The sequence below is a fragment of the Pleurodeles waltl genome, chromosome 12 (genome assembly GCF_031143425.1).
Source record: "Pleurodeles waltl isolate 20211129_DDA chromosome 12, aPleWal1.hap1.20221129, whole genome shotgun sequence".
Lineage (NCBI taxonomy): Eukaryota > Metazoa > Chordata > Amphibia > Caudata > Salamandridae > Pleurodeles > Pleurodeles waltl.
This window is the reverse complement of record NC_090451.1, coordinates 692,421,012-692,435,566: the sequence shown is the minus strand read 5'-3', so window position 1 is coordinate 692,435,566 and position 14,555 is coordinate 692,421,012. Positions and strand designations below refer to the sequence as shown.

The 14,555-nt window shown below is 43.4% G+C and overlaps 1 protein-coding gene across 2 annotated transcripts in view; it reads left to right on the top strand.

Annotated features, from left to right (window-relative positions):
- LOC138266850 (chloride channel protein ClC-Kb-like) overlaps nucleotides 1-9,919 on the top strand; it is a 436,514-nt gene extending 426,595 nt beyond the window's left edge. For both annotated transcript variants that reach the window (XM_069215547.1, XM_069215546.1), the window contains 2 exons: nucleotides 7,496-7,582; nucleotides 8,836-9,919. In XM_069215547.1, coding sequence (XP_069071648.1) covers nucleotides 7,496-7,582; nucleotides 8,836-8,979 — 231 coding nt within the window. In that variant the 3' untranslated portion in view covers nucleotides 8,980-9,919. The remainder of the gene's footprint in view (nucleotides 1-7,495; nucleotides 7,583-8,835) is intronic.
- The last annotated feature ends 4,636 nt before the right edge of the window (nucleotides 9,920-14,555 follow it).

Below are 14,555 nucleotides of genomic sequence, written 5' to 3'. Positions count from 1 at the left end.
ACGAGAGGGCGTGGAATGCCTCCATATGGGAGAGGCTACCAGCAATTCAGCACTTCCCCGAAGTATCCAGAACAACTCATGAGAGAGATCAACAAAACGCTCCTCAAGGGTGCAATAGAAAGGGTGCCTCCATCACAGCTAGGAAAAGGTTTTTACTCCAGATTCTTCCTAATTCGCAAAAAGTGGAAGGACTGGAGACCGATCCTCGATCTCAGAGAATTAAACACCTACTTGAGAAAACAGTCTTTCTGCATGATCACCCTGCAGGATGTCCTTCTTCGGTTGAACCAGGGAGACTTTGGGGGTTATTCCAACTTTGGAGGAGGTGTTAATCCGTCCCAAAAGTGACGGTAAAGTGACGGATATACCACCAGCCGTATTACGAGTTCCATAGGATATAATGGACTCGTAAAACGGCTGGTGGTATATCCGTCACTTTACCGCCACTTTTGGGACGGATTAACACCTCCTCCAAAGTTGGAATAACCCCCTTTATGTCTACCCTAGACCTAAAGGATGCGTATTTCCACATCCCCATTCACCCAGCCCCCAGACAGTACCTGAGATTCATGGTAGCCGGAAGCTATTTTTAATTTCGAGTCCTTCCATTTGGTCTAAAATCAGCTCCCAGAATATTCACGAAGTGCCTAGCTCCTAATGCATCCTTTCTCAGGAGAAGAAAACATCAAATATTCCCATACTTAGACAACTGGCTGATAAAAGCAGACACCTATTCGGCAGCACTCAGGTCAACAAGAAAGTGCATTGCCTTAATCAACAGCTTAGGCCTGACTATCAACTGGGAGAAATCTAAACCTCAACCATCACACACAATCACTTTTCGAGTGTCAAAACTGGACACTCAATCCACCATGGCCTGCCCCGCTGTAGAAAGACAACAGAAACTGCTGTCTTTAGCAAAATCAATACAAAGAAAAGAATACATTGCAGTATGCCTTTAGAAATCCTTATTTTCTTCATCGCACAGCCCAGTGGACAATCAACACAGATGCCTCTCTGGAGGGAAAATGGCCAACAGAGTTGCAAAAAATGCACATCAATCTGCTAGAGCTGAAAGTGGTCCCTCTAGCTTTACAGGCTTTCCTCCCAAAGATTGCTGGTTCAGAAGTGGTAACAAGAACAGACAGCACCACTACAATGCATTACCTCAACAAACAGGGAGACACAAGATCTCCTCCGCTCTCCAGGGAAGCTCAGGAGATTTGGAACTGGGCTGTACAGCATGGCATACTCCTCACAGCAGTTCACCTTCCAGGCATCCATAACAGGGTAGCAGACTAGCTTAGCAGGCAACAATCAATATGTCACAAATGGGAACTAGACCAGTCCACGGTCAACCACATTTTTTCTCAGTGAGGATCACCGAACCTCAACCTCTTCGCCAGGCGGTCGAACCCCAAATGCCGATACTACGCTAGCTGGCATCACCAGAGGGGATCATGGGGGAATGCGTTTTCCATAGCATGGTCAGGAATTTTTGCATACGCTTTTCCACCAATTACCTCGATCCAGAGAGTCCTAACGAAAATGAAGAGAGAACCATGCACGCTAATATTAATAGCTCCGTACTGGCTTCGTCAACATTGGTTCATGGAGCTTCTTCTCCTGCCAGTGAAGCCTCGCTTCTCACTAAGAATATCCCAGCATCTGCTAATAATGAACAACAAACAAATCTTACATCCGAATCCTCAGTCAATGCAGTTATCAGCATGGCTCCTGAGCATCTTGAATTTCCACACCTAAATATTCGGCAGGAGTGCAGAGATGTACTATCCAAAGCCAGAGCAATTAGCACCAACAAGACTTACTCATGTAAGTGGAAAAGATTTTGTTTGTGGTGTCATCAACAACAAATTGATCCTCTTTCTTCATCACCAGAAGAGATATTGCCTTATTTGCTACATTTAGCGCACTCAGGGCTTGCGCATTCCTCCATAAAGGTTCACCTGGTAGCAATTGTGTTTTATTGATGCTCAGACTCTTCACCTTTGTTATGGTCCTCTAGGTTGATTAAACAATTTCTGAAAGGGCTTTTCAGAGTTTTTCCACCATTCAGACTTCATCCTACCTCCTGGAATTTAAATATTGTTCTTGTCCAACTTATGAAGCAGCCATTTGAGTCAATCCATAGAGCTTCTACGAAATTCCTTTCCTGGAAAGTTGCCCTCATTATTGCTCTGACATCAACCAGGCGAGTCAGTGAGATACAAACACTTTCCATACAGGATCCGTTTTTACAGGTTAAAAAAGATAGAATAATCTTGCACACTAATCCACATTTCATTCCAAAGATCCACTCTGATTTTCATTTGAATTAGCCCTTAGTTTTCAGGACATTCTTTCCAAATCCTACAACTCCAGCGGAGAAGGCATTACACTCTTTAGACATTAAAAAATGTAATAAGTTCTATTTAGACAGGACTAAAGCATTTTGCAAAACCAACCATTTGTGGCTTTCAGCACACAGAGACGGGATCAACCACTCTCTAAACAGAGCATTGCTAGATGAATCTCTTCAGCAATTAAATTTTGCCATCAGGCGGCAGGCAAGCAGGTGTACAGCTCCAAGACATTTGTAGAGCAGCAACTTTGAAGAGCTGCCATACTTTTACTAGACATTACTGCTTGGAAGCATTATCTCAGGAAGAGGTAGCGGTAGGCCAAGCAGTCCTCGAGAATCTTTTCCAGTGAAGGTGAGCTATATCTTTCATTCCACCGTCCTAATTTCAGGTATGCACATTGCCTATAACAAAGACGTTTGAAATGCTTGCTAAATTCTCATTAATCTGTTGCCTATAATGTTTAGAATGTTTTACTATGTATAGGTGTATTTTAACATGCAATAAGTGTATGTATTGAACAAGATAGATGCACCAATACTGCTTATTACTCTGATTCAGTACAGAAAACAAGAATATCCAACAGGGATAAATATGTGACGCAATATCTAAGCGAAAACCTCAATTTTTCACTGAAACGTAATTTCTTTATTACAATAAGTCAATTAAATCATAGTGCCAGCAGATCACTGATTCACCGAAAAAACTAATACACAAATTATATATATAGTCAGACTGTAACTTCTAAGGAGTGATTGTTGGAATTTCTGAACTGGTGTATTTAATAATTTGTGGACTGTATCGGACGTTTATTCCAGTGATTGAGTTTTCTCACAGGTGCAAAATACTTCCCTTGGACAACTGTCACTATCTTTTTCAGTGACTGCTTGCCACTGGATGGCTAAGCAGCCTACATTTTATGTATTACGGTGCCCGAATGTAATTGCTGGATGATCTCTGTTTGTGTAACATTTGTATATAATTAGATTTGTTTCTTTATGTAATTTGTGTATTTGTGACTGGATTGGGAGGTGTAGCCGCCCCAGGCCACTGGTATGCTTTGAAGGGCACATTTGGTGCCCTCCATGCATAAACCAGTCCACACCAGTTCAGGGACCTCCGGTCCCTGCTCTGGCACGAAACTAGTTAATGGAAAGGGGAGTGAGCACTCCCCTGGCCATCACCACCCTAGGGGCGGTGCTCAGAGCTCCTCCAGAGGGTCCCTGGGTTCTGGCATCTTGCTTCCAAGGTTGGCAGGGAACTGGGAACATCTGAGTGGCCAGGCCAGGCAGGTGTCTTCGGAGCCCCCTCCTGATAGGTACTTACTTGGTTAGATGACCAATCCCCCTTTCAGGGCTATTGAGGGTCTCTCTCTTGGGTGGGTTCTCAGATTCGGCTTGCAAGACTTCAGCAAGATTCCTCTGCAACCTCCACTTTGACTTCTGGCCACTGGTGTAAAGTATTTGTGCAACACTTTCTAAGTACAGTAACTCAATGAAAGGCCACAAAAAGACTTCACACAGGTTTTTGAAAAATAGAGAATATTTATCTGGGTAAAACAAAACTGAAATGACAAAATACCAATCAGTAGAAGTCGAGATATTTATTTTTAAAGATTATGGGACTCATTATGAACCCGGCGGGATTCCCCGCCGTGTTCATGCTGGCGGTCTAAACATAGACCGCCAGCCCCCTTGAGGCCCCGCCGGCTGTAAATCAACATTCCACTGGGCCGGTGGGCGGAAGCAGTGTTTCCGGCAGCTGGGCCAGGCCATTGCCGACGGCTCCAGATGGAGCCGTCGTCAATGCCTCAGTGCGGTGGGTGCAGCAGCACCTGTCGCACAAATCGGGCAGTGACCTGCGTGACTGGGCTGTGCACGGTGTCCCCTGCACTGCCCATGCCAAGTGCATGAGCAGGACAGGGGCCCCCAGGGTTGCCCCAGAGCCCCCCTTCCGCCAACCTTTTCCTGGCAAGTGAAACTGCCAGGGAATGGCTGTCGGAACACAGGTTGAAGAATTCCACCAACGTCAGGCTACCTATCAGCGGTAGCCTGGCAGTGGTGGAGGGCCTCCTTGTGTTTAATATGTGGCGGTTGGGGCTGCCATGCCGGTGGCGGTAATTTCCGCCACCGGCAGCATTACGGTCTCGACTGCCGTGTTCATAATGAGCCCCCTAAATGTGAGGTAGTGTATAGAACTCACTAGTGGTCAAAAGGTACCTTTAGTGTGGGGGGTTACTTCAAAGGATCTCTATGAAGTGCCCAGGTCTCCCTTTTCATCACAGCCCTGGCTCCAGACTATCAGTAGGGGGTAGTCAGCCTTTTGTGTGGGGACAGGTACTTCCATACTGAAATGTACGTGTGAGCTTCCCTCCACTCTTCCAGCCCAGGGAGATCCATCAGTATGCAGATGCAGTTGAGTGTCCTGTCTTGTCTTGTGGGTGTCAGGAGGGAATGCACAAATGTAGCTGTCGATCAGACTTGTATTGGAGACAGGCTGGCAGGCACCCAGAACAGTGACAGGAGATAAATACCCACTTTCTAAAAGTGGTATTTCTAAAATAGTAATAATAAATTCGACTTTACCAGTAAAGAGGATTTATCATTACCATTCCAATGATATGAAAGCAGATGTAGCTACTCCATTTCTGTCAGGAATTACAGACTAAAAATGTATCAGGGAATTCCCCATGCTGGCCTATGACAGGAGCAGGTCTCACAGTAATGAAAAACGACTTTCATTACCAGGACATGTAAAACTTAAAAGTACATGTCCTGTCTTTTACTTACATAGCTACCTCCTTATGGGCTACTTAGGGCATACCTTAGGGGTGAAATATGTGGTAAAAGGGGAGTTTAGGGCTTGCCAAAAGGTTTTGAATGCCAAGTCGAAGTGGCTGTGAAACTGTAGACACAGGCCCTGCGCTAGCAGGCCTGAGACATGTTTAGAGGTCTACTTAAGTGGGTGGCACAATCATTTGTGCAGGCCCACCAGTAGCATTTGATTTACAGGCCCTGGGTAGATGGTATAGCATATTTCAAGGCACTTACAAATAAATTAAATATGGCAGTTGTGGTACACCAGTGATACCATGTTTAGGGGAGAAGCAAATGCACTTTAGCACCGGTTAGCAGTGGTAAGGTGCTCAGAGTCCTAAGGCCAACAAAAAGATACAGCAACAAAACAGGAGGTGAAAGGCAAAAAGTCTGAGGTAAACCCACCTTTAGGGTGACAGATATAACAAGAAGAAAAAAGAGAAAGCAATATAGAATTAATAACACAGGCTTATACAATGGATCCCACAGACTTCAATAGGCAAACATTAGAAAAAGACATGCTTGCACTTAATGCCCTTTACTGCCACCCCAGTTTGCTGCTCAGTATCTATATAAACTGTTGGATATTAGTCTTCAAAAAGTCACCCCAAGGCTTATTCACCAAAACTCAGATATTACCTGTCTTAGGTAGGTCATCGAGAAATGACATGAGAATACTTTCCCACCTACTACGTCTCTAAAAAGATACAAAGGTAGAAATGCTATCATTGTCCCTGGACACCGAAAACGTGCTTGGTTGAATCAAATGGGACTGCACAATTCATACACTACCTAGTGCGATCAGGAAGTGAATGTATATACAAAGTTAGTTGGCTAAATGACTCCCATACAGCACATGTGAACTTCGGAGGAGTCTTTCAGAACGTTATAATAGTTACAGAGTGATACAAAAAGGGCTGGCCATTGTTCCCCCCTTTATTTTTACTGCTGTTAAAAACTCTTGCAGCAGCAGTACATCAGTCAGAACAGAGTTCACATACCAGTGAGAACTTCAAAGTTTATTGTGCTCCTCTGATGCTACAATAGGACACTGGCTAGGAGTGCTCCTTTCATGGCTACATTAGGAAACTGGATGGGAGTGCTCCTCTGATGGTGCAGTAGAACACTGGAGGGGAGTCTGCCTCTGAAAATGCAATAGAGCATTGGCTGGGAGTGCTCCTCTGATGATACAATGGAAGACTGGCTAGGAGTGATCCTCTGATGATGCAAAAGAACACAAGGTGGGAATGCTCCTCTGATACTGCAATAGAACATTGGCTGGCAGTGCTCCTCTGATGATGCAATAGAACATTGGTTGGGACTGCTCCTCTAATGATACAATAGCAAATTGACTCAGACTGTTTCTCTAATGATGCAACAGAAAATTGGCTAGGAGTGCCCCTCTTCTGAAGCAGTCTGAAATTGGCTGGAAGTGCTCCTCTGATAATACTAGAGAACATTGGCTGGGACTGCTTCTCTGACGGCACAATAGAAGATTGGCTGGGAGTGCTCCTCTCATGCTACATTAGGACACTGGCTGGGAGTGCTCCTCTCATGCTACACTAGGATAATGGCTGGGAGCACTCCTCTGATTATCCAATAGGACACTGACTGGGAGTGCACCTCTGATGATACAATAGAGCATTGGCTGGGATTGCTCCTCTGATGATGCAATAGGACACTGGCTGAGAGTGCTCATCTCTTGATAAAATAGAGCATTGGCTGGGATTGCTCGTCTGATGATGCAATAGGACTCTGGCTGGAAGTGCTCATCTCATGAAGCAATAGAACATTGGCTGGGAGTGCTCCTCTGGTGATGCAATAGAACACTGCCTGGGAGTGCTCCTCTGATGATACAATACAACACTGACTAGAAGTGATCTTCTAATGCTACATTAGGACTCTAGCTTGGAGTGCTCCTCTGATGATACAATAGAACATTGGCTGGGAGTACTCCTCTGATGATGCAGTAGGAAACTGTCTGGGAGTGCTCATCTGATGAGGCAAAAGAACACTGGCTAAGAGTGCTTCTCTGATGGTACAATAAGACATTGGTTGGGAGTGCTCCTCTGATGATGCATAGTGTTTTTCTTGTTGTATTTGTGAAATGTTGTTTCATTATGTTTTCCTTGTATCTTCAACGAGACAAAACATGATAGGAAGTTCCCAGCCTTGCAGAAGACTAGATTACATGCAGCAGACTGGATTATACAGAAATACAATTTAGCATGAGATCATCCCATCACCAGATGCAGTTTTGTCTGTACTCTCACTAGAAGGTCTAACTTTAACTTTGCTTACTGTGATTTCTGGCTCCAGTGTTATGACCTTTTCAACTTGCTGGGACTGAGGACAGCATATGTCACATCAACGGGGAGACTGGTTGGCGTGGTGAGCCTTAAAGAGGTATGTGTCATGTTTTGTTTTCTAACACATATATTGAGCCCACAAACTACTTTAGCTGAACAGTTGAACAGGGCAGTGCAGAGATGCTACATCTCAACTTGTCTGCTTTGCTTCAACCTTTCTGATGAGAAAGGGATCTGCTAATCTAGAGCCTCTGCTGAGCTGACGGCTGCAAAGGTTGTCTTGGAATCAAACCTCATTGGTTTATCTAGAATTTGGCTAAACATACTTCCTTGAAGCCTCAGACCGTGTTGTTGTCCTCACTTGGTTTGTAAATTGTAACTTGAAGCAGCCCATGACTTTTCTTAAATACTAGTCTTCAAATGCAGCAAACAAGTCTGACCCTTGAGACAGTTAGTCTCAACACTGACACAGACATGAAGGAAATGGAAGAGTTAATAGGCACAATAAGTTGTGTGTCCTAATTTATGAAGATATAAATACAGCCCGCTTGGCTATATTTTTTAAGACTTATAAGGCTATTAGAACATTCCTCCCATTAAGGGTAGAATGTTCTAAATTAAAAAAATTAAAAAGGGACACACAGAAAGTAAAACATTTGAATGTTGGAGCATAAGGCTTGTACCAGCCATGAGCAGCCCAGAGCAACTCCATTGTCTTCGATGGAGATATATATATATATATATATATATATATATATATATATATATATATATATATATATATATATATATATATATATATAATATATATCAAAAATATTTAAAGGCCCGTACACTAACAACCTTCTGTGACATAGAAAATGAGGCCCGAACACTGACAACCATCTGTGATATCGCTGAAGCTGTGATCATTACACTGACAACCTTCCGTAACGTTGCTGAAACTGTGGCCTATACACTGACAACCTGTGACCTTGCTGGACCTGGTGCTGTTACATTGACAACTGTCTGTGTCATTGTAGAAAATGACTCCCTTACACTTACAACCTTCTATGACATTGCTGAAGCTGGGGCCTAATAATAACAGCCTTCTATGACATTGTTAGACCTGAGTCGCTTACACTGATAACCTTCTGTAACATCACTGAAATTGGGCCCTTACACTGACAACATCTGTTGACATTGCTGAAACTGGAGCCCTTACACTTACAACCTTCCACAACATTGCTGAAGCTGGGGCCCTTACACTGCTTACCTTCTGTCACAAAGCTCATGGGCTGTTCAGCTATTGCTGCACTCTTCCTAACTCTGCTTTGCTGACTTTGCCTATCCTTTCCTGTCTTTTTTCAGTTAAAGGATGCAGTACATGGCTCCGTGAAGGGGACTTTCACCAAGAGAGAAACACCCAAAGAGATTGTTGTCGAAGGGACCCAAGACCCCGCCCGAACAACCTTGGTGCGCCGCAACTCGCACATCCCAGAGTCGTCTGCTTAGAAGAGAATGACCTACTGCAGCAGTGCAGCAATACCCCTTCAGAGTTCAATAGACAAGACAGCAAACAGATTTCTAGGGCAGAGAGTCTTCTCTAGCAGAGAAAGCCCTATGATGCAGAGGTCCCCTATTTGCAAACCCTTGCTCACATTGAATTCAGCAAGAGTTCTTCCTCTGCAGTCTACACTCAATTGCTGTCATATTTGATACATTCGCGTATTCTGATAAAGTAGCCAAAACTGAAGGGACTCAGCAAAGTTGAGCTTGGCCGGAATCATGTACGAGCGATGCTGGTGCTTTTGAAGAGCAGCTTTTGGGGTTCATGTTTTTGATAAAGAAAAGTATGCTGTGGCTTAAGTAACTAGTGGTATTTCTGTACCATGGTTCAGCGTTTTCCACATGTAGGCTGAAAATGTACTTCCTATCTCGGTTTGACAAAATATTGATACTCTGGTGCACTGTGACTGCCATGGATTCTAGCAGCCTGGCTTCACTGTATCAAGAAAAACAGAGCTCCACACCCATGCAAAAGAAATTGTACCTACAGATCAGGAAATATTGTTGTGCGACAGTCCAGGCCATTTGCTGTGGTCCTTGGTGTACCCGCCCCATGATCCAATGAACATGGCACAGTACAGACGCAAGGAAGCAGTCATAGGGGAAACAAAGACTGAACCAGAGGCTCATGGCTGGATTTAGAGTGGGTGGTAACAGAAAATACTCCAATGGTTGGATGAAATGCAAGCTCCTCATTAAATTGGAAAAATTTCCATTACCAAGCAACTCTGAATTAAAGTCCTTACGAATAGTTACATATGTGGCAGCAGTCTGCGAAACAGAAAGATTTTATTGGCTAGGGTATACTTATTATATATCTTTAACAATGTAAATATTTATCTGTATCACCTGACTTCGAAATAAAACTCTATTTAATCATGTTGAATGGAATTTGAATCATTGAGAGATACAATAACAGTTGCATTTACAGAGTATTGCAAAGTGTGTATTCAGTTTATATCCACATGTTGTCAGATACACTGATATATCCCTGTGGTTGTTATGTATGGACCACAAAAAAATACTTTTTGTAGTGGAGCAAATAAAGTATAATGATAAGCTTGGCAAGCAAACCGCTTGATGATGGAGAATGCTTACACCCCATGTTAAAAGTGGCACAGGTACGATCATACCACAGACACTCTGCCTTCAAATTAAGGACTTGGTCATATGTTCCTCAGTGTGCTGGACCTGCACCAGAAGAGGATCAACAGGAAGCCAGGGCAACTTAGTGTCCGAAGAGCATGCATGTAGCCATGGTAAGTGCTGCAAACAGCAACATTTGAATTTACTTGAAGATCTTGATAGGCTGGAAAATCAATCTCTACAAAATAACTTAAGAATTTAGAACCTCCCAGAGCGTATTGAGGGCTCAGATCTTAAAGGCTTTGTGATCAATCTCCTCAAGGATGGAATTCTTAACAGCACTCCTGGGTCAATCTAGAGAAAGAAATCCAAAGAATCCATGGGAACCTATTCAGACTTCAAATCTGATTTGAGCAGAATTTATTGAGCGCATCAAATGCCCATAGGCATCAAGGCACTATAGTCTCAGTAAACCGATTTAGCTAAAAAGCAGTTTAACAAAATTACAAAACAAGCTGGGAACTCTCCCTATAGAGTGAAAAGTCAGGTTTTCAAGGCCTTTCTGAATGGAGAGTGCAGTTTAATTCAGGTGAGATGGTGAGACAGTGAGTTCCATAGCCTAGCTACTGCAGCTGAGAAAGCTCTACCTTCGCATCTCTTCTTCTGAAATCTGGACATTCTTAACAAATTGAAGTCAGCGGAGCGAAGATTTCTCGCATAGATATACCAGTGAAACATAGCTTTGATTCCATTCAGACTGGCCTGGTAGAGGGTCTTGTGCCCTATTCGACGGTTCCTGAACATTATGTCAATTTTTATTAGGAGTCAGTGCAGATCATGTAACCCTTTGGACACTGACTGCTGTTTTTGGAATATCTAAAGGAAGCCTAGCCAGCGCCTTTTACACCAGCTGCAGTTTAGCTTGGGGATTGTTGTTGGCCTCTAGGTAAAGTCTCTAGGTAAAGCTCATTACAATAGTCAATCTTTGACACAACCAATTCCAAGGCTACTGGTTGCCGTGCCAAGAAGGGGATAAATGGAAAGAATTTATTCAACATTCTAATGAGCAAGGAACAGGTTGATGAGGTGTGGTTGGCCTGCTGGTCCAGTGAGAGCTCACTGTCCATAATCAACCCTATATTCTTGGCCTTACCTGTAGGAGCTGGTAAAGTACCCAATGTATCAGACCACCAATTAATGTTCCAGATAGAGGCTTGTAGTCCATATAACCACACCTCATTCTTCTCCCAATTAATCTTCAAGTAGTTTGGCTTGTAGTCCATATAACCACACCTCATTCTTCAAGTAGTTTTCCTCCATCTACCCTGCTACTGCAGTCATACTGTGGTTAAAGTTGGCTGTGGTAGCAGCCATGTGTTTAGCAATCAACATAATAAGAAACAAGTTACTCACCTGTACACTGTGGCTGTCCAGTATTTTATAGATTTACATGCTTAAATCTTCCCTGTCGTCATGGTGGGAGTCCCACAGTAACAATGATAAAAGCAGTGCTCAAACATTAGTATGAAACTCCATTGAAAAAACAATAGACATTAGCAGCCCATTCACATTGATATAATACACCCAAACTTCTGCCAGTCAGAGCAGAGACCCTGAAGCACTCAACCCCTGCAGACCTCCCATACCTCAGATTTCGAGCACAGATACAGCAAAAGGGGTATACAACTGGTGAGCCTGAACATTGTGGAGCAAGTGTTGCATGTGAATCTATAAAAGATATAAATACTGGAGAACCACAGTGCACAGGTAAGTAACTTGTTTCTTTGCCAGTATTTTATCTTTTGTAGATTCACATGCTTGAATCAGACTAGTATCCAATAAAAAAAATGTTCGAGCTTCCGCTTCAAAAATTTTCAATTCTATTAAGGATACAGAGGCGAGGATTATGCTTCTCTTTCCATGGTTTATTTTGTACTCAGCAGCCAATCAAAAAACAAAATATTTAAACACTACATTTCTCATAACATCAAACAGTCACATGACCATCCTTAAAGTGACTGCTGTATAAACGTGCTGACATCATAAAGCTTCCTCTTTCTTTGCAGATATACACAAAAAACAAGTGCAGATAAAACTGAGATTGTCAATTTAATGAAACAGTCTTATTGAACAAATCCTTGGAAATCCTTAAGTCGCAATTGGAACCAAAGGCAGGAAATGGAAATGTCATTGCGATATGACCAATAACTGTCCAATACTTGACGGAACCTCGGGATCCCAGAATATGTGATCCAACTCCTTTAAACGTTGAAAGGAACGACAGCCCATGAACAGACACCAACAAAAGGCAACTTCAAGAAACCTGTTTCTGCTTGTTACCTGCGAATACAAAGAAAAAGGTCACAATGGCTATTCGGTAAACCCTCAAACAAAACAAAAGGGTCAGGCATAACAATATCTTAGTACTCTAAATAATCATATAAATATCATACTTATACCTTACGTATGTCTTCACCTATTTGATGGGTGGGATAATCCTCTCCTCCGTGTCCTTAATAAAATTGAAAATTCTTCACGCAAAAGCTAGAATTGTTTTTAGTCTATGTCAGGACCGGAGGCTCCGATTATGCTTGCTCAAAGCTGAGCCACCACTATCGATGCCACATCCACAACAGGTTTGTAATAAAATAACCTAAAGGTAGATTCAGACAACCAATCCGCCGCCTTCATAATGTCTTCTAGACAGGACCCTAAACTAAACAATTTGGATGCCATAGCACCCCTAACAGAATGTGTTCCGAAGACGGAAGTATCAATTCCTGCTTCCGAAAGAAACCAGCGTAGCCATCTAGCCAAAGTGGAAGAAGAAACTGATTTAAAAGGTTTCTGCAGAGGAATCAGCAATTGCCCCTCCAAGTCCGCACAGAATTCACTAGTGGCGGCCTCATAAACCCTAAGGCATTGTACCACACATAATTTGTAATCTTGAGGAAAAGCCGGGTAGGAGACCGACCTAATGTTAGCTTTGGTCCTCCTGGAAACTGTAAGGCTGACCCCCCTCTAGAGAATATTGACGACCTTTGAGGGCCAAGGCACAAACGTCTGAAACTCTTTTACAAGAAATCAAACTTAGTAACATAGTCAATTTAGCTGACAATTGCTTGCACAATAAGTATTTGTTATCTGGCCAAGATTTAAAAAACCATAGAACTATGTTCAGGTCCCATAAAGAGGTATACTTCGCCTGAGGAGGTTTGACCAAACGAATACCTCTCAATAATTTATATGTTAATGGATCCGCCCCAACAGGTTTACCATTGACGGGAATATGGCTCGCAGAAATAGCCGATCTATAATTGTTCACTGATCTATAAGCTAATCCAGATTCAGCTAAAGATGATAAAAAATTGATTACGGAACATACATCCGCTTGAGAGGGATCCAAACTCCTCTTGTTACACCAGCAAACCCATCTCCTCCGTGCTGAAGCATATCTTTTATGGGTATTAGTGGACCAGGCCTGATTAATAAAGGCGAAAACCTGAGCCGAAAAGCTAAGCAATTTCCATCTATACCTGAAACTTTCCATGCCACCAGTTTGAGCTGGTTTGACAGGATCAGAGGATGTGGAAGGCCTGTTGGATCCTGTAAAAGATTTGGAAGATGAGGAATTATTTGTGGGAGGTCGCATGCCATTTTCAGAAGCAGAGGGAACCATGGTTGAGCCCTCCATAACAGTATCACTAACACTACCTCGTTTTTCTTCCGATTCACCGTAGAGAGAACTCTGGAGATCATGCTGAATAGCGGGAATGTATAACCCCTGTGGGGGGCCATCCTGCAAAAACGCATCCGTCGCCAAAGCCTCCAGATCCGGATGCCAACTGAAGAAGGCCAAAATCTGACTATTGGTGTGGGAGGCAAACAGGTCCACTGAACAAGGACCCCAAATGGGATTGAGTTGCCCAAAAATGTGTCAGGAATACCAATCCGCCACTGAGCTCCTCGTGCATGGAAGGTACTGCGCAATCACTGTAATCCGATGCTGCAGACAATAATGCCACAAACCTTGGCAATCTCTGCTAGCATGCAAGACTTTGTGCCCCCTGATTCTGTTGACATAGCGTACCGCTGAGACGTTGTCCACCCTCAGCAGAATGTAATAGTCTGACCTGACTGGTGAGTTGCTCTTGATGGCAAAGGAGCCCGCCAACAGCTCCAGACAATTGATGTGAAGTTGGAGTTTGCCCTCCCTCCAACGACCCCTTGTGGAGAGAGGCCCACACCTGGCACCCCAACCCCACCTGCTGGCATCCGATTCCAGAACAACATCCGGAACATTGCCAGAAATTACCCTGCCATTCCAGGCCTCCATGTGGTTCAACCACCAGTTCATTTACAGCCTGGCTTCTGCTGATAGCTGCACCTGGTCGGAGTACGACAATCCCTTTCGTAGATGTTGAATTTTGAGGCAT